The sequence below is a fragment of the Protopterus annectens genome, chromosome 3.part0, assembly GCF_019279795.1.
Source record: "Protopterus annectens isolate FY-2018-M chromosome 3.part0, PAN1.0, whole genome shotgun sequence".
NCBI classification, from domain to species: Eukaryota; Metazoa; Chordata; order Ceratodontiformes; family Protopteridae; genus Protopterus; species Protopterus annectens.
The window spans coordinates 1,456,214,009-1,456,241,143 of NC_056731.1; the positions used below are offsets into that span (position 1 = coordinate 1,456,214,009).

Genomic DNA, 27,135 nt, shown 5'->3' on the forward strand with positions numbered 1-27,135 from the left:
TGCCCCAGATATCAGGTGCCCCCCCTTATGGGAAACAATTAAATATAAAAGTACAATGCTATACCTCCAACCAAAAAAAGCAAATACACCAAAAAGGCTTTTAAGCATAGTAAAGGAAAGTAGAGGTATAACCAAAAGAAGTTAGGGGGCTGGAAGGGGTGTAACCAAGACTGCAACAGTGAATACACTCGAACATCTACATTTATGGTAAGTGTAAACAACTGTACTATGTTCTTCATGTTTCACTGTTGCAGTCATTACATTTTGGTAGATTCCCAAAGCTATGGTTGGGAGGAGGAATTTAGATAGCATTAGGACTGGCTATAAGACCCTGCAAGACTGCAGTGGCAAAGCCAGCTCTGGAATTAGAGAAAATTGGCAAGTGATAATGCTTGGTGAAAGTGTGTACAAAACCAGGTAGCAGCTTCTAGGATGTCCCTGGTAGGGACGCCTCTGAGAAAGGCTGTAGAGGTAGAAGCAGCCCTGGTGGAGTGGGGTCTGATCCCCTGGGGGATAGGTTTTCCATGGTGCTTATAGCAGAAATGAATGCAATGGCCTATCCATTTAGAAATGGTTTGTTTTGAGATAGCCTTCCCCTCAGCCCCTGCAGCAAATGCACCTCACTGAGTACCAGAGAACTGGCAACTGGCTTGAGAAGCGTCATCGGCAGTTTTGGACCTTGGCGGCCTGTCTCTGTCTTTATCTTTGCATTTTTTCAGAATCCCGGTAGTCGGATGGCTAACCGACGACATTTCTGGATAACTAAACTGAGAACTGAAATACTTAGAGGCGAAAATATACCGACGACGGATAGTGGGCTGATTAAATAAAGCACAAAACCGACAGCAAGGTACATCGTGGTCAGGGCCTAAGCAAGGAATACAGTACAAATGAAAATCTTTATGAAGTATTTGCTTTCCACAAGTAATGCAATTATTAACTTTTACTGACATCGGTAAGGAGCAAGAAAAAGTTTCCCCAAAGGGGTACTTAGCTTTAGCTGAAAACTTTGGCTCTGAAATTTGAAAATGAAAATTTCAGGAGTCGGCCGACCGGCACTTGCGAACTGCTTCTGCTTTGGGCACTGCACGGCAAGAAAGACTGGGGTAATGGCGTTGGCTGCATGTTTTATACCCCTGATGACCTGACATCATGGAAGAAGGGACAGCAACTGACGCAGGACCCAAGACTTTGTTATCAAGCCGACTGAGGGCTACCTGCAAGCAGATAACCCAAATGTAATGACTGCAACAGTGAAATACGAAGAACATCTTCTTTAACAAATTTGGTAGTGAATTCCAAAAACACTGAGACCTAGACAAAAAAAGACCAGGATGCAAACTAGTTATTCAGAGCTCATCTACTGAAAAAAATCAGTCCCTGCATTTATCTGTACGAATACAAATTAAAAATAAAATAAATTCATGCATATTTCTTAAAACATATTAATTAATTATGGTCAGTATGTAGATAGAAACGATTATAATCAGCTATCCTAATTCAAAGGATAAAAAGGGTAACAGACCCTTGCATACAATGCTGGCTACAGCAAAAGTTAAATCCCCATTGCATTTGCTCATGGCAGTAATTGGTAGCACTTGGTCATCATATTATCTGTGTCTCAGTTAGCCACTGTGTGAAAAACCTTTTAATGTGCAAAAAAATATACATGGATTCATATTCCCCATACTGATTATGCACAAGACTTTATCTGTACAATGTGCTTTTTATCTTTCTTGTTGGTGACCTTTGTTCTTTGAAAAAGTAATTACATTATCATCACTTGCATCTTTGGTTGGTACTATAAAAGGATAGTTAATATGATTCACAAGTTGCTTCTCACAATTTTTACTTTTATGTTACTGTCATTCCTTCATAAACTGATAAGATGAGATGCCAAGACATATTTTCAGAAGGAAAGACAATATTCATTTTCAAGATTAAATTTTCTAAAACACAGGAAATTTCTAGGAGAGCTGAGACTCCACTCACATGCTAGCATAGCAAAAGGACAACTGATAAGCTTAATGAAAAAGTCAGCTGTTGCAGGTAATGTTTGTCTTCTCCAGTAAGCACCTGCAAAGAGCCATAACAAGGAAGATGACTCTACAACATACATCTCTCTCCCTCTCTCTCTTTAAAGACACACACACACACACACACACACCATGGAACAAGTGACATCTACAAGTTTCAAACATAAGTGCTGAGTCACAAACCACAGAGCATTTGTGCTTCAAAAATACTTGCAGAAGAAATTTTATTTTAAATACTTGCCCCATTTTATGGCAGACCATATTGGTTTAAAGAAAAAATATTCATGTAGTGTGCCCAAATTCTGTAGCAGCATATGGCACATTGTTATTTGCTAACAATCACATTTGTAACTTGGGTCATTAGACTTGTCTCTGAATTGTCATCTTTTTATTTGAAAACTATGACTTGAGTTTAACAATGAGCACAGTTTGTTTCCGAGTGAATTTCCTAAAATAATATCTATTGCAGTATTTTTACATTTCAGTTTACTTGTGCATTACACATGCGTTAAGAAGCTGTTTACAACATGTAAATGTTGACAAAAAAACTCTTTTTTCATTTCAAGCTCAGAGTCTGTTCCTCTGCCTATAGTTTAAGTCAATGCAAACCTTGATACAGAGGTGCAAAAAGGTCATGTAGAAATCACAGTCACTCATTTTGTTGCACTGAATTGTACAGAAACATAAGAGCAACACTAAGGAAGCAATCAAATAGACCAGAAGATATCTATCCATACACAACATTTAAGCAGGCACACTTAAAAAACGTTGCCACCCATTTAATACACTAATTAATAATGTTCAACTCTCAATTCAAGAGGGTCATATGTAATAACCCTTTGGTAAATTTGCATCTACCTATCAATCTTTAGAAGTAGCCTTAAAGGTAGCCATACCAGTACTTCATTTGACCTGCAGTATTAACTTATTCCACAGGGTGGTAATACATTAATTTATGATCATATCTCTCATGTGAGTTTTATTTATTTTTTTACATTGACTTGCGTCCCTAATGTGAGTGTTTGTAGGCCACTAGCCAACAACAGGTCAAAATGGACTGGGTCTTTCATGGTTCAAAAAGTGAGACACAGGTCACTCTGGAGGAGTCAGTAGGTGAATGTGTAAAAGTAACCATGCTATTCTATGAGGAGAGTTGAAGGATTTAAATCCTTTAATTTTCTTGATTAGAAGTTGATAAGATCAATAACTCAAGGTCTGTACAATCACAGGTGCATAGATTATTTATTTTATTCTTTGTTGAATGAGTGCATTGGCTGCTTCTAGAATCCTTTCCAGCCATGCCCAGGTGCAAAAGGAAAACAAAAGTGCAAGCAAAAGATTCAAATATGATACAGCAAAAAATATGAAGCATAAAAAAATTAGGTTAGACAACTTATTCACAGGATAAAAATATGTCCAGCAGTTTAAAACCATTTAAAATACCAAGGTTTCTTGTAAATACATTTAATACCCACACAGAAACATTCCTATAGGCAGTGGTGGCTGGTGGCTTCAAATCAAAGGGGTGCTGCAGGAGACAGCTGAATGGGTGGGGCCAATGGGAAGGGCTAGGGCCATGCTAAAAAAAAAAGCAAAAACTGGGACTTTAATTAAATATGCTGCCCTGGGTGCCAAACCATCATTATGAGAGTCCAATCAAGACAAAATGAAGTGTAGAAGAAATAAATATATCAATGGATTGGCTACATGACAGCAGTCTCAGACAAGCTTACCTGATGGTCATTAAAGCATTGCTACTTAAACACAGAGCAACAGGCACTGCAACAACATGCATTTTCTGAATAAGAAGCATAAATCAACAGTATAAAAATATGACAGAAAACCAGAACATTCTGCAAAATCAAGAACAGATGAAAAGCCATGACTGTACTTGTGTTTACCTTGGATAGGGGGATACTCTATTTGCACACTTACACTGCATAACTGCTCCTTGCCTTGCTTGGACACATCCAAAGTGACTACATGGGGGAGTTTGATACAAGTATGTCACAATTTGAAATGACTCTGGCTGATGGTGATGGCCATGATACATTTGTCATACTCTCAACCCCAGAGCAAGAAATCTGGACAAAGCCATAAATAAAAGTGGGACAAAGGCCCAAAAATAAGGACAATTTTTAAATATTTCACTTACAAACTTAGAAAGTTAATAAAATAGTAGGTCTTGCATTAGTATGAATTTTCTGAAGGGTATGAAATCTGAAACTCAAATGTCTGTCATTATTTTCTAACTTCAATCTTTAGTGATTTGCTACTAATTTGAGCAGAAAACCACAATTTTATGAAAAACAGACCAAAAATGTGATGCAAATATCTGGATATTCTGTGAAAATCTGTACACAGACACACACACACACACACACACACACACACACACACACACACACACACACACAAGCGCTTTGCCTCCATATGCAGTTTTTTATCATTCTCTCTAAAAAGAAAGATGCAGAAGAAGAGTGTGCAAAGCGTATATATACATACATACACACAAACACACACACACACACATATATATATATATATATATATATATATATATATATATATATATATATATATATGGGTCTACTTTAAATTACCGAAAACGCAGTTGACCGACACGCGGAAGAGGGAGACGAAATGGCCGACAGGTAAGTTTACCAACAAGGTGATGTGCTGAAACCGAGTTGACCAACACGCGGAAGAGGGAGACAAAATGACTGACAGGTAAGTTTACCGGAAAGGTGATGTGACGATAGCGGATATAGCAACTAGGGTAACGTGTGAGCGCGTCTCGGTAAGTGTGCGATTGTGACGGAGTTAGGATCGGTAAGGTAAGTGTGCGTTGTTGTGGGATTTTGGGTTAGAGTGTGGGATAGGTGAGTGTGTGGTAGTGTCGGAGGTAGGGAGGTAGGGTTCGGGTAAGGTAAGTGTGTGATTGTGACGGAGTTTAGTGTAGGGTGGGTTAAGTGAGTTAGGGTTAGGGTGCAGGTAGGGTGAGTGTGCGATAGTGTCGGACCTTGGGTTAGGGGTGGGTTAAGTGAGTTAGGGTTAGGGTGCAGGTAGTGTGAGTGTGCGATAGTGTCGGACCTTGGGTTAGGGGTGGGTTAAGTGAGTTAGGGTTAGGGTGCAGGTAGGGTGAGTGTGCGGTAGTGTCGGACCTTAGGGTTAGGGGTGGGTTAAGTGAGTTAGGGTTAGGGTGCAGGTAGGGTGAGTGTGTGGTAGTGTCGGACCTTAGGGTTAGGGTTTGGGTTAGGGCTAGTGGCTATGCGATGTAGTGTAATGTGTTGTTTACGTTTAGTGTGTCGGTGTAATGGTGTTCGGTGTTTTGCGTTGTCGGTTTTGTGTGTTGTCGGTTATCTGGTGTCGGTGGTTTATGTGTCGGCGAAGTGGCGTGTCGGTATTCTAAAGTAGACCCATATATATATATATATATATATATATATATATATATATATATATATATATATATACTGTAAATGGTGCAGGAGAATAAATAGCAGTGGTAAGTCTAGTCATTTCTCACTTTCTGTACAGCAAACAAAATATTTTGTTTCTGCCTCAAAAGACTAATGTAGCAGTGAAGGTTAAGCTGCAGTAAGTGAAAACAATATGTATAAAAACACCTAAGTAGCATAGCATGTCACTTTAAGAAAAAAGCCTGCCTAAGTTTTGTACAAACAATCCTGTGCACAAATCGGGAAGGTATGACAAAAATTACAATTCCGGCTAGACCAAGAACTTGAAGTAAATTTACAGCTAAGTGGGAAGGCTCTGCTACTTTTTTTGGTAATCTGTTTAGTGGAAAAGGAAGAGGAGATAACAGAGTTAACTGTGCAAGAGAGACATACTTACCTGCGGCTCACAGTGATCATCGTCTCAGTCAGCTGTCAGCTGTCAGCTCAGCTTAGTGCCTTTCACTGCCCAACAAAGTTAGGATGATTGATTTGAATGATTTCTGTATTCGTAATGCTAATCATGTAAACCAAACAAGCTGTCTGCTACTGATTGTTTCTCACTCTTTTCCCAGCACAAAAAGCATGGGAAGAGAGCAAAAACCAATCAGTAGCCATTCAGCCCATCCACGTCACATACGTGACTGCGGACATGGCAGTCCGAGCCCCTTCCACTTCTGTGCGGTCGCAGACCACATAGACTTCTGGGCATCACACTGATGCATTTGCTCCTTATTCCGGACTGCTTTTACAGCAGTCTGGATTTATAGAAACTATTTTTTGTTTTAAACCTGGAACTCGCCGAACATGCGCAGTTCAAGTTCTGGGATTTCAGCGAGTCACTGGACTCGCAGCGAAGTGCAGCCAGCTTAGAATAATTATATTTTATTTTTTTAAAAATGCTCTTTATTTTTCTTTCTTTTTTCTTTCTTGTTGGGGGCTGCAGTCCGATGAGACGAGCCGCCACTGCCTACAGGTGAGAAATTGGAGTCGGGATGAAAGAGAGCCGTTGCTTAAGAACAGAAAAGAAAGAAAGCCATGAAAGAAGTTAATGTAGGGGGGTTAGTGATTATTGATATGGAAACAGTCATTAATTGATTAGAGCAGAAGGTGTTAGTGTTCTCTTAATACAGGATGAAGAAATATAAATTTACATCTGTACACTAGAGAGAAGTTCCTCCTTTATGTGATAAGAATCATCATCAGAATCTGTTGAAATAAGGGACAACATCAATCACTGTGAGTCTGCACCCAAGAAAATTCACACACATTGTAAATGCCTAAATTAAGCATTGTCACTATTTTCAATATCAGTAGAATGTGTATGCTCACATATACTGAACGATAATTTCCTGCTGGTTCTACCTATTTAACAGCAGGCATAAGATTTACAGGTAACAGCATAAACTACAAAGCTAGACTTGGAATTAAAATACCTGGTATGCCTACCTTACTCCTATTAAACAATAGAAAATAATTCTTACAACTGCTACGTTTGCAGTAATTCCATTTATAATATCTAAAGGTGCCTCTTGGTCCATTTGCCTTACTGCTACTCAGTCCAGTCAAATGGATCTAGGTTCTGGACCAGCCTTCTCAATAGTACAGATAATGCAAAGGAAACCCTTTAAGGCTTTCCAATGCTTTTAATTATTGGTACCAAAAGCATTTATTTAAGCACTGCCTAAATAAACCATTATTGATTCTACAGTAATAAGATCTATGTATTTATTTTGTACATATATAAGTGCTTACTAATGTTTCTGTTGTTCCTGATGTGCTTGTCTTAAAAAAGTTAAATAAATAAATAAATGAGTGAATGAATAAATGCATAAATGCTATGATAAAGCATTCATGCTCAACTAGAGAGAACAAAAGTAATAAAACAACGTTATTGAGACAACATGCTATTGTAATATCTCTTATAAGACATTTTTCGGTACACGGTCATATGCCTTCTCCAGGCTCACAAAGCACATGCAGACAGTACTGTTAAACTTCTTCATCCCTTCTAGCATCTGTGCAAGGACAAACTGCTGATATATTTTTCCATGTTAAAGACAGAAGTTGAATTGTTTCAGCTATAGTACATTTGAAATATTTTGCTTGGTTAGAAAACCCAACTGTATGGGAATATACCAGTTAATAACACCAAAGCAATGGATGAACAGAGAATGAAAAACACGCACTAATAACTCAAACTTTCTCCGCTTAACTGGATCCCAATGAAGGCAGTCACACACACAGTCCACAGTAATTGCAAAGCACAAACTGTTCAGTCAGCGACCGTGTAAATAAAAAAAACAGTTTATTAGAACCAGTTTACAAAATAAAATTCAGTTGATTAAGCGCTTTCATTTCCACTCTGGAAACTTATTCAGAATAATGAAACCACCTGTGTGGACCTATTTATATTTAATTTAAAAAGTCCAATTGATTCCAATTAGTTAATTCATTGAATTAGTTAAAGGTGTAGTACAGAATATAAAGAATATATATATATGCTTCGTGACATAAAAAATGAAAGGTATGTGCTTAATGACATGTAGGTGTACAATGTAAAATATAAAACCAAGAACACATATTTTTCATCATGTAGTTCAACTGCTAAAAAGTTATTTTCTAAAAGGTTGTGTTCTAAAAATACTTATAAATTTAATGCAACAAACTAGACCTATCCTGTAGTCTACTACCTAAAATCATACATATAGATATGTTTAAAATAGTACATTCAAAATGTGAAAATATATGATCGTAAATAAATAAATAATACAAGACAAAAAGCTGATACATCATATTTCTACTATACAAAGTCATGCCTAGAAAAATGGTTCATATTCTAACATCCTATTGTTTAATTTATTCATTTTATTTTGTTTTGCTTTACTTTGTTAGCTCTTAGTCTTAAGGCTGGTAAAAGTAATACGTGGTCATTCATCCCAGGGGATGTGTTCGAGTCCAAGCATAGCTGCCAAATTAATTCTCTAAAACACAATTTATTTTCCCAATCACCCCCCTCTACTGTCCCTGGGGATCATTTCCAAAATCCAAAATTTAAAATTAGCTTCTGTACATGACAAGGTATGTCTGTAAAGTGTGTTTGTTTCCTTTTTTCTGTTGACATAATGCATGTGTTCATATATCCTCTGACAGAGGTGTCTTTCCGTTTTTCCCACATAATAAGCCCAATAGAATGTACAGTAAGCTAAATATACAATCCTTTTTGTGTAACAGGTGTAATGTTGTTTGCTCTCAAGGGTAATTGGGATGGTGGGTAGTAGTAAATCCCCCTTATTAGCTACAAAAATACATCGGGAGCATCTTCCACAATGAAAAGTTCCCTTTTTATTAAACATTTCTTCACTATACTCCTGTCTGGTCTTCTCAAAAATATTTTTAAGGTTGAGACCCCTTCTAAAGCTGTACATCAAATGCTTGTCAAATACTTCTAACCTGTTGGGCATACTCTTGAACATGTCCCATGTCTTATCAATAGCCCTTCTCATCACGGCAGTGTCTGAATTATATGTCATAACTAAAAAGGGAGTAGTGTCTTTTGTTGAACAAGTCCTCCCATTTTTACCCTCACCAATTTTGTTGTAACCAATGTTCACTGTGTTGTGTTCTGAGTTCAGTAAGGGTACAAATCTTGTACTTCACCCCTTAATCACTTCCTCCTTTAGGGAATTAATAAGAGTGTCAGGGTAACCTCTTTCCAAGAATAATTTATATACATATTCCATTTCATTTATGAAATCTATGTAGTTGGATGTCATCCTTGCCACCCTAACCATTTGTCCTTTAATGATGTTCTTCTTCTGTAAAGGGGGCTGGTTACTGTTGTAATGTAAATAAGAATTGGAAAAACAAGCCTTCCTGTAAATTTTCGACACATATTTCTCATTTAAAATATCTTTTGAGATAGCTACATCTAAGTAGTGTATCTCATCTGTGTTAAATTCATATGTAAAACTAAGAAACTCAGTAGAGCTGTTAAAAAATTCCATAACTTTTGGATCATCATCCTGGGTACCCTTCCAAACTATAAATATATCATCCAAAAAACAAAAATATTTAACAATATTGTCCATAAATGGGGAAGTGGAAAAAAGTATAACTCCCAGTATAACATGACTATGTTGGCATAAATGGGGGCACATGCTGCCCCCATAGCCACACCATCCAGCTGTTGAAAAAGATCTCCCTGAAAGTAAATTAAATTGTTTTTGAGAACCGACTCAGTGTTCTCTAGTACAAGTCTAAATTCTTGTTTGTTAAGAAATTTGAATTCCGTTAACATATGTTCAAGCCATTCTAATCCTGTGTTGTGTGGAATGACGGAAAACAAATCCTTTACATCAACAGTAAGAAATGAGTAATGGGATTGGTATTGTAATTGGTTAATTTTATTTAACAAATCCCAGGAATCAATCAAACAGTTTTGTGTCCACGTAGAGTGCTAACAGTTGAGTTTTAGAGCCATCTGATGTCACAGTAGGTCTTAAAAGTGGATTTATGCTATCTTTGTGCACGTTAGGGATGTCAAACATAGTAGGGAGAAAAGGTTTATCAACCTTAAAAAATCTATATAACTTGTCATCAATTAAACCTTGTAATAAATTGTCCTCAATAATAAGATCTATCTTTTTATATGCTATATTAAGTTAATTCCTTGATATAATGGTGTATCGTCCCCTGGGATGAATGACCATGTATCACTTTTACCAGCCTTAAGACTAAGAGCTAACAAAGTAAAGCAAAACAAAATAAAATGAATAAATTAAACCATAGGATGTTAGAATATGAACCATTTTTCTAGGCATGACTTTGTATAGTAGAAATATGATGTATCAGCTTTTTGTCTTGTATTATTTATTTATTTACTATCACGTTTTCACATTTTGAATGTACTATTTTAAACATATCTATATGTATGATTTTAGGTAGTATACTACAGGATAGGTCTAGTTTGTTGCATTAAATTTATAAGTATTTTTAGAACACAACCTTTTAGAAAATAACTTTTTAGCAGTTGAACTACATGATGAAAAATATGTGTTCTTGGTTTTACATTTTACATTGTACACTTACGTGTCATTAAGCACATACCTTTCATTTTTTATGTTACGAAGCATATATATATTCTTTATATTCTTTGCATTCTGTACTACACCTTTAACTAATTCAATGAATGAACTAATTGGAATCAATTGGACTTTTTAAATTAAATATAAATAGGTCCGCACATGTGGTTTCATTATTCTGAAGAAGTTTCCAGAGTGGAAATGAAAGCGCTTAATCAACTGAATTTTATTTTGTAAACTGGTTCTAATAAACTGTTTTTTTATTTACACGGTCGCTGACTGAACAGTTTGTGCTTTGCAATTACTACAGACCGTGTGTGGGACTGCCTTCATTGGGATCCTTTTAAGCGGAGAAATTTTGAAAATACTAGTTAATTTACTAGACCCCAATTACTAGGCCCCAATGTCATGTCTATAAATCTTCATCATATAGCCTTACATCAAAACATGGCAACAGTGTAATCTTTGCATACTGAGATAATGAAACTCTGTAAGTAGATACATTTTTACATAGCATTTTGTTTATTTCTTTAGTTTACAGACATATGCAGTAAAAACGTGCTAATAAAGAAGCTTACTGTGTTATTAGGATGGTAGTTGAGGTGTAAGCCGCTGTCACAAAGAGGAGATGATGTGCCACTACTCTGATCACTGGGTACACCTTTGGGGAAAAACAGATTTGATTTTAAATACAATTCACTAAATCATTGTTTGTCTTCATGATCTCTAACAATATTTATTTTCTTGTTTCTTTTCATAATTCTGCCTCCTTTCATCCACTTAATAATGTTTGGTAAAATGATTTATACAAAAAGAAATTTCATAAATGCACTTTTGGAAAAGAAAATGTGCAACATTACATTTTACCCATAACTCATTATGAATCACAAGTTTGTTACATTAACAGAAAAAAATAGAAAAATACACAGTTTTTTATTAAGTTAATTATTGCCATATCGAGTTGTAACTCATGCTACTTCTGCCAATATTCAGAAAATTATTTAAAGAAATTTATAATAATCTTCACTTCTGTCAAGAGAAATTTAGAAATGCTTGACATTTCTATTCTGAAATTAAAAACTGTCATTTGCTGACATGATCACACCATCAATTCATTGTTGTAAAGAAAACGGGCTTAAATAAAGTTGAAGGTCCAATAGGGGAACATTAGCTGATGGTCAAAGCTCGCAAAAAGTGTACTTATTTATTGATACTAAGCTCAAGTGCCAATAAGGATAACAAATCAAAACACTGACATTTTTTACTCACCATACATATTTTGTTGACCTATTTTATAGCTTCACGCAGACAACCATTTGATAACCATAATCCATCTCCAGGGCTCTCCTCATTTACCAGGTCTATCCAATCTCTAAATTCTATCTCTGACACATAATTGGGTCTGTGAGGAGATTCTGACACCTGAGAGAACATCATATTGCTGCCTGGGAGTGTTTTCCCTTCGATGGCCAGCAGTTATGTGCCCAAACTATATCACACATTGTGTGCAATGAAAATGCTTTGGGAACTCTTTTCCCCTCCCTCTGTTACACAAGGTCCTGATGTCAACAAGATTGCCTCTCCCACCCACAGAGGTGAATTGCAGCATTGTACCCTGAGCATGTGTGCCTCCCTTTTGCTCCAGAGATGGACACTAGGACCATCCCTGCCTGTGTCATCAAATGCCTAGACTTCCTCTTGAAATTGGGTCACCTGGGCTGTATATATTTGGAACTCAGAAAAACTAAAAAAAGAGTGAAATAAGACTTGCAGAAAATATACTTGAGTCATAATGAAGTGAGACTGCATATTTGTAATACTGTCAAATTCTACATATTTATAAAACTGCAGCATGTTGTTTTAAACAATAACTCAGCTTACTGCCTTGTTTCTTAGCTTCATACAAAGAAGTTACTGCTCTAAGGTTTTAGAGTTAAAGATGCCACTCTTTCTAAGTATGGCACTATATAAATGACTATATTCTATGTCCTTAATTCAACAAATCAGAAAAGTAGTAGAATCATGCAAAAAATGGCTGTTAAGTGCATATACAGAAGGCTGTAGCCACATTCCCATATGGCCTGGGACTTCAGCCTACTAAGAAATTGCACTTATTCCCTGTATCCATAAGATATAATATAATAGGTTCATAGGTAGGTACGACGCTATCTGCCCAAGGGCATTTTTAAGCCTAGCCAGAGTGTGTCGGCTTTCGCCGCCCCATTGATTAATTAACTGAGCCTCTGTCAAGCAGAGCCAATGAAGTGATCCCAGGGGTGTATTTTCTGTTACCCATCCACTCGTCAAGGCTTCTCTTGAAGAGTGTTAGTGAGGGGCTCTGCCTAATGAAGTTAGGAATTTTGTTCCAAAGCATGGGGAGTCTTTGTGACAGGTATCTATCCCTCCAGCATGTTCTATTTATTGTTGTGGTGAGGCTTAGCTCACTAGAGCGCGTGGCTCACAGTGACTTGGATTTCTTTAGGTGGAGCATGTCCATCAATTCTGAATTGGACATAGCTTTGTAAGTCAGGCAGAGATCACCTCTGAGTAAGCGATATGCCACTGAGTACAGCTGGAGTTTTTTCAGTTGGGCTGCATAGGACATATGTTTAAGGCCAGTAATCCTCTTGGTGAGGTGCTTTTGTGGTCTTTCCAGCTGTTGGAAGTGCCTTGTGAAGTACATCCCAAATGGGGCATTTTACTCTATGATGGGTCTGATGAGTGACGAGTAGGGGGGGCACTATAACCTCGTTATTTCTAGATGCGAACCCCTTAGTAATTAGATGGGCCACATAGAAAGATTTCCTAACTACTTTGGCAATATGATTGTCAAAGGAGAGATTACTATCTACCTGGGTCCCCAGATCTCTTATTACCTCTTCTGTATTAAGGGGGTTGCCACCTAAGGCTATGTGATAATTCGTGGGTGTTTTGTTTTTCCCAAACGGGATGATTATGCATTTTTTGGCATTTAGCTTGAGGTCATGACTTTGACACCAGGTGTCTGTCTCAGTAAGGCCTTTTTGAAGGATGTCCATGTCAGCCGGAGAGTCAATTATGGCTCCCAGTTTGCAGTCATCGGCGAACTTGGTTAGCCATAGTCCTCCTGTGTTTGCCTGTACTTCTGAGAAATATATGCCGAACAGTAGGGGTCACAGAACCGAGCCTTGCGGGACACCACTTGTGACTGGTTTAGTGTCGGACCTGGAGCCCGCTATTCTTACCGTGTGAGTTCTGTCTGTAATCCAGTTGGCAACCCATCTTGTGATATAGGGGTTTATGTTCAGGCTGGTGAGATTTTCTATAATACCTGAGTGAGGAATGGTGTCGAACGCCTTGGCGAGATCAAGGTAGGCTGTGTGAACCACCTTTCCCTCGTCTATGGCCTTGGTGACTGTCTTGAAGAAGTCATCCAGGTTTAGTAGGCATTATCTGCCCTTAACAAAGCCGAACTGTGTGGGGTCAAGTGTTTGGAGGTTCCCAATGTCTTTGTTAATGAGTTCCATGATGATGCGCTCCATAGCCTTACAGACGAGGCTTATGGGGCGATAGTTAGCAGGGTCAGTTGTGGCCCATCCTTTGTGGAGCAGAATAACCGTTGCTGTGCACCATTCTATGGGCATGTAGCCTGTGGAGAGGCTGAGGTTGAACAGCGTGTTTAGGTGGGGGGTTAGTTTGTTCTGTAGTTCATGCAAGACGCAGCCTGGGACACCATCTGGCCCCATTGATGCTGTGTTTTTGGCTTTTGAAAGGGCTGTTTTCACCTGTGCTTCTGTGATTTCCGGGACACTACACTTTTCCGGTATTGTTGTGGGCCTTTTTGAAAGTGATAGGGAGGTGAAATTTGCACTGAATCTATCTGCCAGGATGTTGGCAATATCAGTAGGTTCAGTATATTTTGTGCTATTTTGCACTTGTTCAGAGCATATCTGCAAGTTGCCACTTAGATTCTTGACATAGCTAAAGAAGGCTTTGTGGTTTTCTTTCGAATCCTTGGCTATTTTTCTTTTGAAGTTATCCTTGGATAATTTTATGAGGGACCTTAGTTTCTTACTGATACTGATCAGGGATGTCTTTCCTTCTTGGGATTTGCTTTTTTTCTGAACTAGTTTCCTCCTTCTGTTGTATAACCTGTTTATTGCAGGGGTCCACCAGACTGGTTTCCATCTCTTAGGGGAGTGAGTCTTGATCTTGCTAGGGATGGCACAATCCATGCATCCTTGTAGGTGCTCATAGAGTGCAATTGTAAAGGATTCTGCATCTTGGGCAGTGTTATCCTTTAGAGTGAGGGCTGTGAAACTTACCACCTCTGCCTTAAGTAAGGTGAAGTTTGGTTTAGAAAAGTTTTTCACTGTGGTTTCCATGGTTGGGGGTGGTGGTGGGGTGTGGACATCCAGGGTGATTAGTTTATAGTCTGATCTAACCAGTGACGGGTTGACCTCTGGTACGGGAACACCTGTCGCCCATGTTGGTGATGACCAGGTCCAATATGTTGTGGCCTCTGGTAGGGGAGTTTACCAGCTGATCCAGGGCATTTGAGTTGATAAATTCCAGGAAGCGCTGAGCCTGGGAGTTTGTACTCAAATAGTTTTCCCAGTTAATGGTAGGGTAAATTAAATCGCCCAATATCAGGGTGTTCGGTAGGACCTTCATGTTTTCCAATGTCTCCAGAAAGGCGGAGTGGTGGTCCTGGGTCATGGAGGGTGATCTCTAGCAGGCCACAATTTGCTTTGCAGATTTGCCCAATGTTAGTGGCACCTGGATGATCTCAGAGGTATCATGCTGCACCACTAACCTGGAGGTGTGAGTATCCTTGATGAATATGGCTACACCCCCTCCTTTTGTGTTTCGGTCCATGTTCTGTGTCTGAAATGTGTGGTATGAGTTGTAGCCCAGTAGTGCTGGAGTGCTCTCTGGAGCCTTGAACCAGGTTTCAGTTACTGCACAGATGTTGACATTCTCCATACTTAGGAGTGCTTTGAGCGAATGCATTTTGAGATTTAAACTCCTGGCACTTGAGTAGCATAACCCTCATTTTTTTATTTGTGCTGTTTACGGTGGTGGGTTTGAGCCTTGCCTAAAAAAGGCACTATGGGGGCAGCAAGAGTCTTGGCCAGTATTCGAAAGCCAAGGGGTGACAGGTGCAAGCCGTCTCTTGCAAAGCAACGCAGCTTGTCGAGCATGTCATCCCAGGCTAAAAGACACTGGATCCCCTTTGAATGACACCAGAAGCTAAGCCAATTGTTGAAACTGATAATTTTTTCTTTATACTGAGGTATCATTCTTGGTAAGGGCAGGATGCTAGTCAGGGTCAGGGTCAGGGTCATACCCACCGGGGCTACATGATCAGAGAGCTCTTCCATGTCTCTTTTCATGTAGTCCAGGGAGGTACATTTCAGGTCATTCACAGCAACATGAACAATGACAGAGTCATATTTGTATTTGTTCTGGAGTGACCTGTGTGCTTGTGTTATGTGGCAGATTCTGGCTCCCCATAGGCAGCTAACAGTAACCTTCTCCTTGTCCAGCTTAGTGAGTGGGGCGTCAGTGTGCCTGTCTATTGAGTCACCTATTACTAGTGTGTTAGGTATGTTATTTCACCTTAAGGGCTGTGATTGTGCGGCACATTGATTTTGCGTTTTATGTGCTGTCTGGTTTGTGACGGGAGGTGCAGGTTTTGTGGGTGTCTGCTTTGGAGCTCTCTGATGCTTTTGCAGGTTTTTATTTAGAGCTTCTGAGTATGATTTCATGTCTTTATGTGTATTTTTTGCCAGTGCTGGTTTAGTAGGTCTATGTGAGGCTGGAGGTGTGGTGCAAGTGTTAACCTTCTCCTCATGACTGTCTGTTCCAGTCTTGGGTGGAGAGACCTTAGCCTCCAGTTTGGCTGTATAATTGCATCTCTCACATATGTTAGTGTTTTGTGGTAGGAGGAGAGGATTCAGGATATCCAGATTCACCAGCTGGACTGGAGAGTACACCTGAAGTTGCCCTTTGGTCATGCCTGAATAGTAGGGTGAGCTGCTTAGTCGCTTGGTTCATGAGGGGTGGTTAAAGAACCTTGCCCTGCTGGGCAGTCAAGTGTCGGGGTATATTAGTGCTTGCTATTAGGTCTGAGCAAGTTCTGGACTGTAGGATGCTTTTTGAGTGCTTAGGTTTAGAGTTAGACTAGTTTCAAGTGAAAAACTGAAGAGGAGACTTAGTGGAGCCGGGAATAATTTAACCCTAGCTAACCAGTGCTGCCCGGCGCACAAAACCATGCAAATGCGTTTTTTTAAACTACTAACTTCTGGGCAGGAACCACTCCTCCAGGGACAGATGGCTGCTCAAAGTTCCCCTCTCTCACAGGTAAACAGAGAAATGTCCCTCTATCCAAGTAAGGTATGGTCAACTCAGAAACTTGTAACACAGCCCTGAATTCAGCACTAGCCTGAAAAATGGACTATACTAGCTTAGAAAGGCAGGAAGCAAGAAATGTTTTTTTTTTTTTTGAAAAGATAAGGCAAAAACAGTAAAAAGTACACTTAAAACAGCTTTAAACGAATACAAGCGATCAGAAAATGCTATCACACTTAGTGTGTAGCCTACAACAGTTAAACAATTTAGTTAAACAAAAAACAACTTTTTAAAAGTGCAGGCAGTCAAATAAGTGCAATATGTGAAAAAAAAACAAGCTTTTAAATCACAGTAAGTGCTGGAAAAATCAGCGTTTAGGCGGAAAACAGCTAAGTACAGCAAGAAAATACAGAAAACTGATACTCAATCACTCCAAAGTCTCTCTTCTAAGCTAGAAGGCTTGTATCAGTTTAAGGCTTTCTAGTGCTTTCCAGTAGGTTAGTTACAGGAAAGATGGGAAACAAGCGCAGATGTGGTCTTTTAAATCAGAAAGTTGAAAGAGATGGACAACTTCCCGAATGATCAATAAACTACAATTCCTGGGCCAAGAGCCACTCCTCTTGTGGTAGACAGGCTACCTAGTACTTACCACTCCCACTGATAAGCTAGAAGGCTGCACTCCAACACAAAGGCTTGGGGGGCTCAGAAGCTTACAAACAGTCCTGGATACAGCAAGTCTGTATCTGGACTAGACTAGTTACAGGAAAGGTGGGGATCAAGTGCAAACACAGGCTTTAAAACCAGAAAGATGAGAGAGAAGGAAAAAACTGCCCAAACAACCAATAAACTACAATTTCTGGGCCAGAACCACTTCTCTTGTGGTAGATAGGCTACCCAATGCTTACCACTCCCACTGATAAGCTAGAAGGCTTCACTCCAACACAGAAAGGCTTGGGGGGTTCAAAAGCTTACAAAGTGTCCTGGATACAGCAAATCTGTACCTGGACTAGACTAGTTACAGGAAAGGTGGGGAACAAGCACAAACACAGGCTTTTAAGCCAGCAAGTTGAAAGAGATGGAAAACTGCCTACACGGCCAATAAACTACAATTTATGGGCCAAACCCCACTCTTTCCATGGTAGATAGGCTACCCCATGCTTACCACTCCCACTGATAAGCTAGAAAGCTTCCCTCCAACACAGAAAGGCTTGGGGGGGCTCAGAAGCTTACAAACAGTCCTGGATACAGCAAATCTGTACCTGGACTAGACTAGTAACAGGAAAGGCAGGAAACAAAAGGTTGAAAGATGGAAGAGCTTCCCAAATGAACAATATACTATAATTGTGCAGTTGCTTAGTTTACCTGCCAATGAAGTGAACTGCACTGCATTTGGGGGGAAAATGATGTATTTCACCAATAGGTTTTCATGGTCTCATGGAATATGAACCTGCACAGCTATTTAAGACAAAATTACAACTCCTGTATTCTCTTTCAAAACAAATCTGGGATAATATTCCACATCAAATCAACCCTCTTTACAAGAATATATGCAATAAAAATTCTAAATCACACCACTTCATTTGAGTTTCATTTCCCTTATTTTCTGACTCAATAAAGATTAAAATGTTTCTTGTGTTAAACCACATATTGGATCATATGTATATACCAAGGTAACAAAAGGTAGGGCCCTTATAAACCGTAGCTATGCAATCTAAATGTGACCCACACATTTGATTTATATAGGAAGTGATGTAATGAACACCTATGTCCATTAGAGACACAGGTGCCAGACCAGGGGTGAAATTCCGAGTTCCCATCCATGTTCCAGTGAATGGGAATTCTATGAGAAACATATCTGTCTCTCAAACATGTCCTGTATATATCACAAGCAAAATTTAGTTCTTTTAATGTAGTAGTTCTGATGCTGTGTGTTTTGTGGATGTGCAAACGGTGCATCAGAAGAGGTTCCAGGGATGCCTGGCAATGATCACCTTTCAGAAGTCTGTATGATAATAGATAAAGAGACAGGGCTTTGAGATGATCAGTGTACCACGTTGTGTTTACTCCCTGTATTCTTTTTATGAAGAATCTTTGTGACCATTCCAATTGCTGAGTGTATCTGGTCATGTACATACCAAAGGGGGTACTATACTCTATTATGTGCCTGATGAGGGCTGACTAGAGTAGTATAATGACTTCTCTGGATGTAGATGCCATGATCTTGCTAACACCTTGAGCAACATACATGGATTTTCTACTACCTTGGATATATGTTGGTCAAAGGCTAGGTTACTACTACATGAGTTCCCAGATCCCTGACTAGTGAGTCAACTTTTCAGGGTGTTTTATTGATGATATAGTTATCTATCATGGCCAAATTCCCCAAAAGTACTGTAATGCATATCTTGGTATTGAGTTTTAAGCCATGGCATTAGCACTAAGCTTGTGTCTGTGTTACACCTACCTGAAGGAAGTTCTTATCTTGGGGGGGGGGGGGGGTTAATGACTACTCCCAATGTGCAATCATCTCCAAATTTTGTTAACCAGAGGACTTTGACATTGGCTTTAATATCTGAGAAGTCGATGCCGAACAGGAGTGGGCTTAGCACAGAATCCTGTGTGACTTCACTGGTGACCAGCCTCTTTGTAAAGGTGGCCTCACTAATTCTAACTGTACCTAGTTCTATAAATTTGTTGACAATCACCGAGTTGGGTATTGTAGCAAATGCTTTAGCCAGATCTAGGTAGGCAGTTTGCACCATTTTCCCATCACTGATTGCCTTACTGACCTTTTCAGAGAAGTTCATCTGATTCAGTAAGCATGACCTTCCTTTGACAATGCCAAACTGGAATGGATCCAGTGTCTGGAGGTCTCCAATTTCCTTGCTGATAATTTCCATGATAATTCTTTCCATGGCATTGCAGATAAGACTAGTCAGAATAAAGGGGCTATAGTGTCCAGGATCTTTTAATGGTTCTCCCTTATGAAGAGGGATGATCATCACGGTCTTCCATTCACCTGATACAATGCCTGTTTTAAAAATATAGTTAAATGATGACTCATATTTTACACTGTTTAGGAGGCATACCTGCATGCTATCAGGGCCCATCAAGACCATGTTCTTTGGTTGAGTGATTGCAGCCAGCACATGCTCCCGAGATGTAGTTGGAGGGGTATGTTTGAGAGTATTTTTGGTTGATTTTTGGGGGTGGGAGAGTGGGTAAAGGTGGAAATGAATTTGTTAGCTAACAGGTTCACTATATTAGCAGGCTTGGTGAATGTGGCATCATTAATCACCAGTTCAGCACATTGCTGTATGGTACCTTTGAGGTTTCTGACATTGCTGAATAAGGCCTTATGGTTATCTTTCACCTGGGAGGCTACCTTAACCTGAAAGTTGGCTTTGCTTGAGCTAATTAGTTGCATGTTTAGTTTGATGAGAGAGTTTGGGAATTATCTTTCATGGTTTCTGCCATGATTATTTCCTTTTGTTGTATATCTTATTTAATTTTGGATGCCACCAGGGTAGACTGTTTCTAGGTTTAGTCCTGAACTTACTTCTGGTAGGTACAGCAGCCTCTCTGCAGGTATTGACATGGTTGTACAGAGGTTTTGAGGGGAATTCAGCATTGACTGCTTTGTTCTTGGGGTTTGAAGGGGGATTGAATTTTTAACAAACCATCACTTAATAAAAGATCATTTACCCTGGAATATTTCCTAACTATTACTTGTTTTAATTGGATTACAGAGTTGATTTTGATTTCAAAGAAGGCAGTTTTATGGTCAGACATTATCAGAAAGGAAGAGACATTGTGGGGGGGGTACAGCATTCTCTGATACTTATGAGCATGATGTCCAGTATGTAGGAGCCTCTAGTTGTATTCATAGGTTCATAGGTTGGTACTAGGCTATCAGCCCTAGGGCCTATACAAGCCTAGCCATAAGAAATTCCTGGATATTCACTATTTCATTGAGGGTGCTTGCATTTATGAAGTCCAGGAATCTCTGTAACTGTAGATTTGAGGCAGTGTAGGATTTCCAGTCTCTAGAGGGATAATTAAAGTTTCTCATGAGCAGGGTGTTAGTTGGAAAGTAAATGCCTCCAGTAGGTCCAAGTATTCACTGAGAACTTCTTGGGACATGGAGGGTGACTTATAGCTGGCTATGATATAGTACAGATTTTATCTGTGGTGATATGTACATGGTGGAATCTTGCACTGCCAGGGTACTCTTGACCACTTTAAACCGTGTCTCAGTAACTGCACAGATGTCTGTATTCTCGAGTGTGAGGAGGGCTTGGATGGAGTGAAGTTTTTTTTTTTCTTTTTTAGGTTCCTGGCATTCAGCAGTAACACCGTAAGGTTCATTTGAGTTGAATTTGCTATTTCGGTAGGTTTGTTAATTTGGCATTGCCTAAAGAAAAGCACTATAGTGGTGGATAAAGTTTTAGCCAGTATTTGAAAGCCTAGAGCACAGAGGTGCAGATCATCCTTGGCAAAGCAACTTAGTCTGTTAACCATGTCTTCCCAAGCTGACAAACATTGGACCCCCTTAGAATGATACCAGAAAGACAGCCAGAAGTTGAAATTAGTAATTTTTTGCTCATATTGTGGCATCAGCCTCAGTGACGGTAGTAAGCTGCTCAATGCTAGGCTCATAGCAGCATGAGACAAATAGAAAGCTCCATAATGTGTCTCTTCATATAGTACAGTGAGGTACATCTCAGGTTATTTACACTTACATGGACTATGATGACATCAGACTAGTACCTGTGATGTAATGACTTGCGGGCATGTGTATGATTTGGTGATCCTGGCTCCAGATTAGCAACTAACAGTTACCTAATTCCTTGTTCATCCTAGTTAGAGAGGCATCAGTAAATCTTATAATGGATTCTCCTATGATAAGAATCCTGGAAAAAGTGTTTGCTTGCCTTAGTGGCTAAATGTTTGGGATTCTACTGAGAGTGCCAGTATGTCAGGTGTTAGATGTTGTTTTTTTCTGAGTGCCTTTGGGTTTTCTGAGGCATAGCTTTGACAAGGGACAGTCTAGGTGATCTATGTTGTTTAAGAATACGTTTTTATGTGCCTTAGCATAAGTTAGTCTATGTATGCATTACGTGATTGTCATGTGAGTGTTGCGCATGTGGTTTTGGCAACCTGATGTGTGCTTGTATGTAAACATTTAGCCTCCATTGTCATTTTGTAACTAGTCCTCTTACATGGTGTATCTGCTTCTTTAAGGATAAAATAGCTGTCAGTAAACATGAGACAATTACTACATTGTTTCAAGATGCCAATGGGCACTAAACTGGATAAGGAGATGTTAGAAAACAAACATATCTGTTCTGTCCAGTCCTTTGACTGGTGAGCTACAAGGGCTGCTGTATTGGAGTTATAAGGCTATTAGGGGTGCTTTGTTGGTGCAGACTAATAGGGGTGCTTTATTGGGGCAGATTATGCAAAGCAGTACTAAATTCTACTAAATTTAATATTTACACAACACTTGATTCTACTAAATGTGTAGGTATTGTCACTCAACACCCAACTAGCTGCTCTAAGCTGAATGGTGTGCAAGGTATTTACTCTCTATTCCTGCTTTACGGGGTGCAGTTTTATAGACCTTTCGACACGTAAAGTTTGCTTTCTAGCTGCCTACTACTCTTCAGGGCACAGCCAACCCATGAAAATGTGCAAAATGTATAACAGCTTAGAAAAACAAAAACAGAAAACTAACTAATAAGTCCTTTGGCCAATAAAATGACTACCCTGCAAGTTCTTTTGTTTATTTCCCAACTCAGATAGATAAAGCAAATACCTCCTGCCTCAAAATGAATAAACCCTGTCCTTGTAATGTAAAAACACAGTCAAAAACACCGACAAGTGCAATGCTACCACAAAACGATTAAATAGCTAGCGGGAAATCTTTTGCTGAAGGTTATTTCAAGACAGTCTTACAGCAGAAACAGTGAGAGCAAGAGCAATTTTTTTTTGGTTATAAAAAATACAGCAAAATGCACATATAAAAGCAGGAAACTGTAGTGATCAATTAAAATAATTCAAGCAAGGGCAATTTAGCAATCAAAGGTACTTAACTTTGCCTGGATGGCACTGGATACAAGTAAAACACTTGGAATGCAGGTTAGGACTCCAAGCTTTGCTGAGCTCTAGTAAAATGAGCAGGAGACAATATGTAGGAGGTTTACTCAACAGCAATAAGGGCATTCAGTATCATGGATCTAAGGATAACGATGGATGGGATGAATAAATAAATAACTTATACAACAAACAATAGCAGTGAAAGACAGAACAGAGGGACTTTGGAAATCAGATTACCATAAGAGTTGGAGGCCAATGTCACAGTCTTATACAACCACCAAAGTAAATTAGTGACAGGGTTGGGAAATTTTTTCTTGGAGCAAGCAGGCTAGCTAGATAGGCATCGAGTCAAATAAAGCCAGTATTGGCGCTCTTTCAGAAACGTTAGTCTAATGTGTTAGTGGGGGATGGGTCAGACACAGAATGCAACTTTAAGCAGGTAAATGATAAATAGAAATAAAAGCACTGAAGTACAAACTAGAGCAAAGACAATTCTTTCACTATGGAACTACTGCTACAGTTTAAGGCACCAGACTATGTAGAAATTTACCGATAACACTGTTTATGGGAAAAATGCAGTAAAAAGTGACTAAGGCTCAAATCTGGGAGTAATACACAGTCCTTCCACAACTTTGAATTAAACTACAAGACTATGTCCCAGCATGGTTTAAAATACAAACAGATAGCTTTTTACAAGTAAATTGACTTGTGGAAAGAGAAGTGCATAATAATGTCTAAACACATGTTCTGTGAATATATTCCCTCTTTCATCATCAGTGTGTGTATGTAGAGACTATATAAAGTAAGTCCCTCTGAACTCCCATCACCAAATAGAAAAAAATCATTGGAGCTTGTGATAAGTAATCATGTATCAGTAAAAATAAGTTAAATATTATTGTATTATGATAATACATCATACATAAGATTCTAAAACAGTTGGGGAAAGAAGGAAGATGGAGTCACTTTGAGGATATCACTGCCCTGTCTAGCAAATAGTGTGAGACCTTTTCATTCATATGCATCAGGTTGCAGGGGATCAAAGAGAACTGCCATGATTAGTATCATCACGAAAAAAGAAATGCTGCAGCTTTTATTTAAATCACACATCCCAAACCTTCTCACTGCAGTAGTACAATTTAAAGAGATTCAGGAACATGCAATGGAAATGTACCACTTTGTATACACAGCCTGTAATGAAGTAAAAGGAAGAGCCCACGCTAGAAAAAGTAAGAACAGCAATAAGAAAAATGAAGTCAAGGAAAGAGGCAGGATCAGATGAGGTCTTGGCAGATATAATGAGGATGTTGGGTGAGTAAGGCAAAGAAATGCCACTTGAAGGTACTCATAGCAGTACGGAGAGAAAGATATAGCCCAGGTGACTACAGAATAAATGTTCTAGTGCCAGTGTACAAGAACAAAAGGGCACAACTGTGGGCAGTATAGTGGTTTCAAACTCCTCACACTCTGTAAGAATGTGCTAGAGAGGGTAACTGATCAATGAATACATGGAATAATAAAAGGTAAGATGGGAAATGAGCAATTCAAATTCAGATCAGAATGCAGCACAACTGATGAAATGTTTGCAGGATTACAGATAGTTGAGAAGATCCTAGAAACGAGGAAAGACTCAAACTGGATATTCCTAGACCTGAAGAAAGTATGCCCTAAGAAAGCTGACTTGTGCAGTTATGCTGTAATTTGAACTCCACCAGACCTTGATAGAATCTAACACAAGTACGAACTGAGCTAGGACATCAGAGGCATTCATAGTAGGAATGTCTGTTTATACTGGTCATGGACAACATTAGCAAACAGATTAAAGGGGACTTATCAACGAAGCTGCTGTATGCAGATGATGTGCCACTACAGACTGAACAAGAACTTCAGCAAACGATAGGGGGACCGATTGCAAAACATAAGGTACATGGGATAAAACTAAGTACAGATAAGACAATGCTAAGGGCAGCAAATAGGGGAATCAGAAGAAGCTGAGAATTGAGATAGAAGGGAAAATACTGGAAAAGGTTAACAGCTTCAAGTATCTGGGATGGGTGGTTGAGGATAAGGGAATCTGAATGAGGGGATCAAACTAGAATCAGAGGGGCTGCAGCCAACAGGCACAAAATGTTAGGGATACTGCGTGACAGAAAAATGCCAGAAAAGCTGACATGTATGGTATACAAAACATGTGATGACTTGTTTTGCTTCCACCTATTTGGAATGCATCACTGTGGCCAGAATATAAATACAGGCCTCTGTCTACTGTATTACATAGAAACATGGCCAATGAAGGCAAAACAGTTGAGGAAGCTAGACATGATGGATATGAAGCTGTTGAGACGGTAGTAGGATTAATGCTATAGGTTAGATGGAAAAATGGGGATCTCAGAGCAGAAACCCAATTGGCTACAATTGCAAAGAAGGTCAAAAAACACTGATTGCAGTGATTTGGGCACATGTGCAAGGAAGGAAAAGATAGTCTGATGAAGAATATTTTGGGCAGAGAGGATGAATGCAAGAGGAAACAAGGGCACCTAACAAGGAGATGGGGGTATTATGTCAGAAAAGACCTGCAGCAGTTAGGAATGACTGTCGAAGAAGTTAGGAGAGTGGCACTGAATCGAGAGAAATTGTAATAGCTGATGCAACACCTGGTCCCATGTAAAAAAAAATGTGACAAAGGGGGTTAGTAACGATAATGATGAGGATGATATTTTTGTCTGTATGTGTGTATATATATATATATATATATATATATATATATATATATATATATATATATACATATATATATATAGCTATATAAATATATGTATATAAGTTTAATAAATGAAATCAAAGTACTCACATGTCAATGTTTAACTACAAAATGTCAACAATGCAAACATCATCATGTTACTATGCATGCACAGAGCAATAACTTCTGGGCATGCAATACCAGGGAAAGTGTATAGGGCATACTCTGCAAATACATGGAGTTTGTGATCTCGCACACCTGTCAACATCTGTTTTACCGACCAAACTGTATTGACAAAACTAATGTTGACTTCAAACAGATTTGATTAAATTTGGGTTTCCCCAATTTACATATAAATATATATCTATATATATATCTATCTATATATATATATATATATATAGAGAGAGAGAGAGAGCTATAGATATAGGTATGTCTAAAACAATAAGATTATTTTGTAGATAATGAAATGTATTGAGTAGTTCCTCCATCAGCATCATCTGACTGTTTGCAAGGAGGCATCACAAAATGTAGACCAAGGTCTGATAATTACCTAATATTGAAGTTTTGTTGCAGCTAACCACAATTCACTATGTCTCCTGCATCTTTGCTAATATGGGATGTGACATGTCATAGCTGGGAACTTTCATTCACTCTGTTAAGTATTTATCCTGTATTCACTGTGTAAGGTTTTTGCAATTAAGAATAGTGACATTTGAATAACAAGATCATTTGCATGCCTGTTGTTTAAGCTGTATCTCAGACTCACTTAAGTAACGTCTAGCACTATACAGTGTAGCACCTTGCCTTTGTGGATTCTGTGTTGAAATCCATCACCACAATAAACATTTCATAACTACAGTGAAAGGCAAACACTTTTTCCTTTAATGACTGCATATAGGATGCAGGACTAACATCAACAGATTGTTTTCATTCTAGGCTTTAAAAGTATATTGAAAGGAGGTGCAAAAGTCTCAACATATACTTATACAAATGCCTGAAATAGTTAGTTAAAATTTGAAAGCACAATACTTTGCACTCAAATACAAAGCCACAAATCAAAACAAAAAATTTGTGAAACGTGATGACATGTTTTACTTCCCCCTATTTGGAATGCATTACTTTCGCCAGGATTCAAGTACAGGCCTCTGACATGGCAAGTGAGTATACAAATAAGGCATTTTACATAACTGAAGTGACTAACACATTTAAATTTAGAATTCTGGAGTGTTTCTTTGAAATACAACATAAAAAGACTCTTTAGATATGTTTTGATTCATCCCTCAACTAGAGTTAGCATATCTGAACTTGCAGGGCTCCCTAGTTGGCAAGATAAGTTTTGAGTTATCTATTACCTACAGATAGCTTTATTTTTGGACTTGCAAGAC

General features: G+C 38.8%; 1 protein-coding gene across 1 annotated transcript in view; it reads right to left on the minus strand.

Annotated features, from left to right (window-relative positions):
• The window catches only part of SNTG1 (syntrophin gamma 1), a 4,111,241-nt gene that overhangs the window by 1,550,331 nt on the left and 2,533,775 nt on the right, over positions 1 to 27,135 (minus strand). The window contains exon 14 of the mRNA XM_044065493.1: positions 11,157 to 11,239. Within this exon, the coding sequence (XP_043921428.1) occupies positions 11,157 to 11,239 (83 nt within the window). The remainder of the gene's footprint in view (positions 1 to 11,156; positions 11,240 to 27,135) is intronic.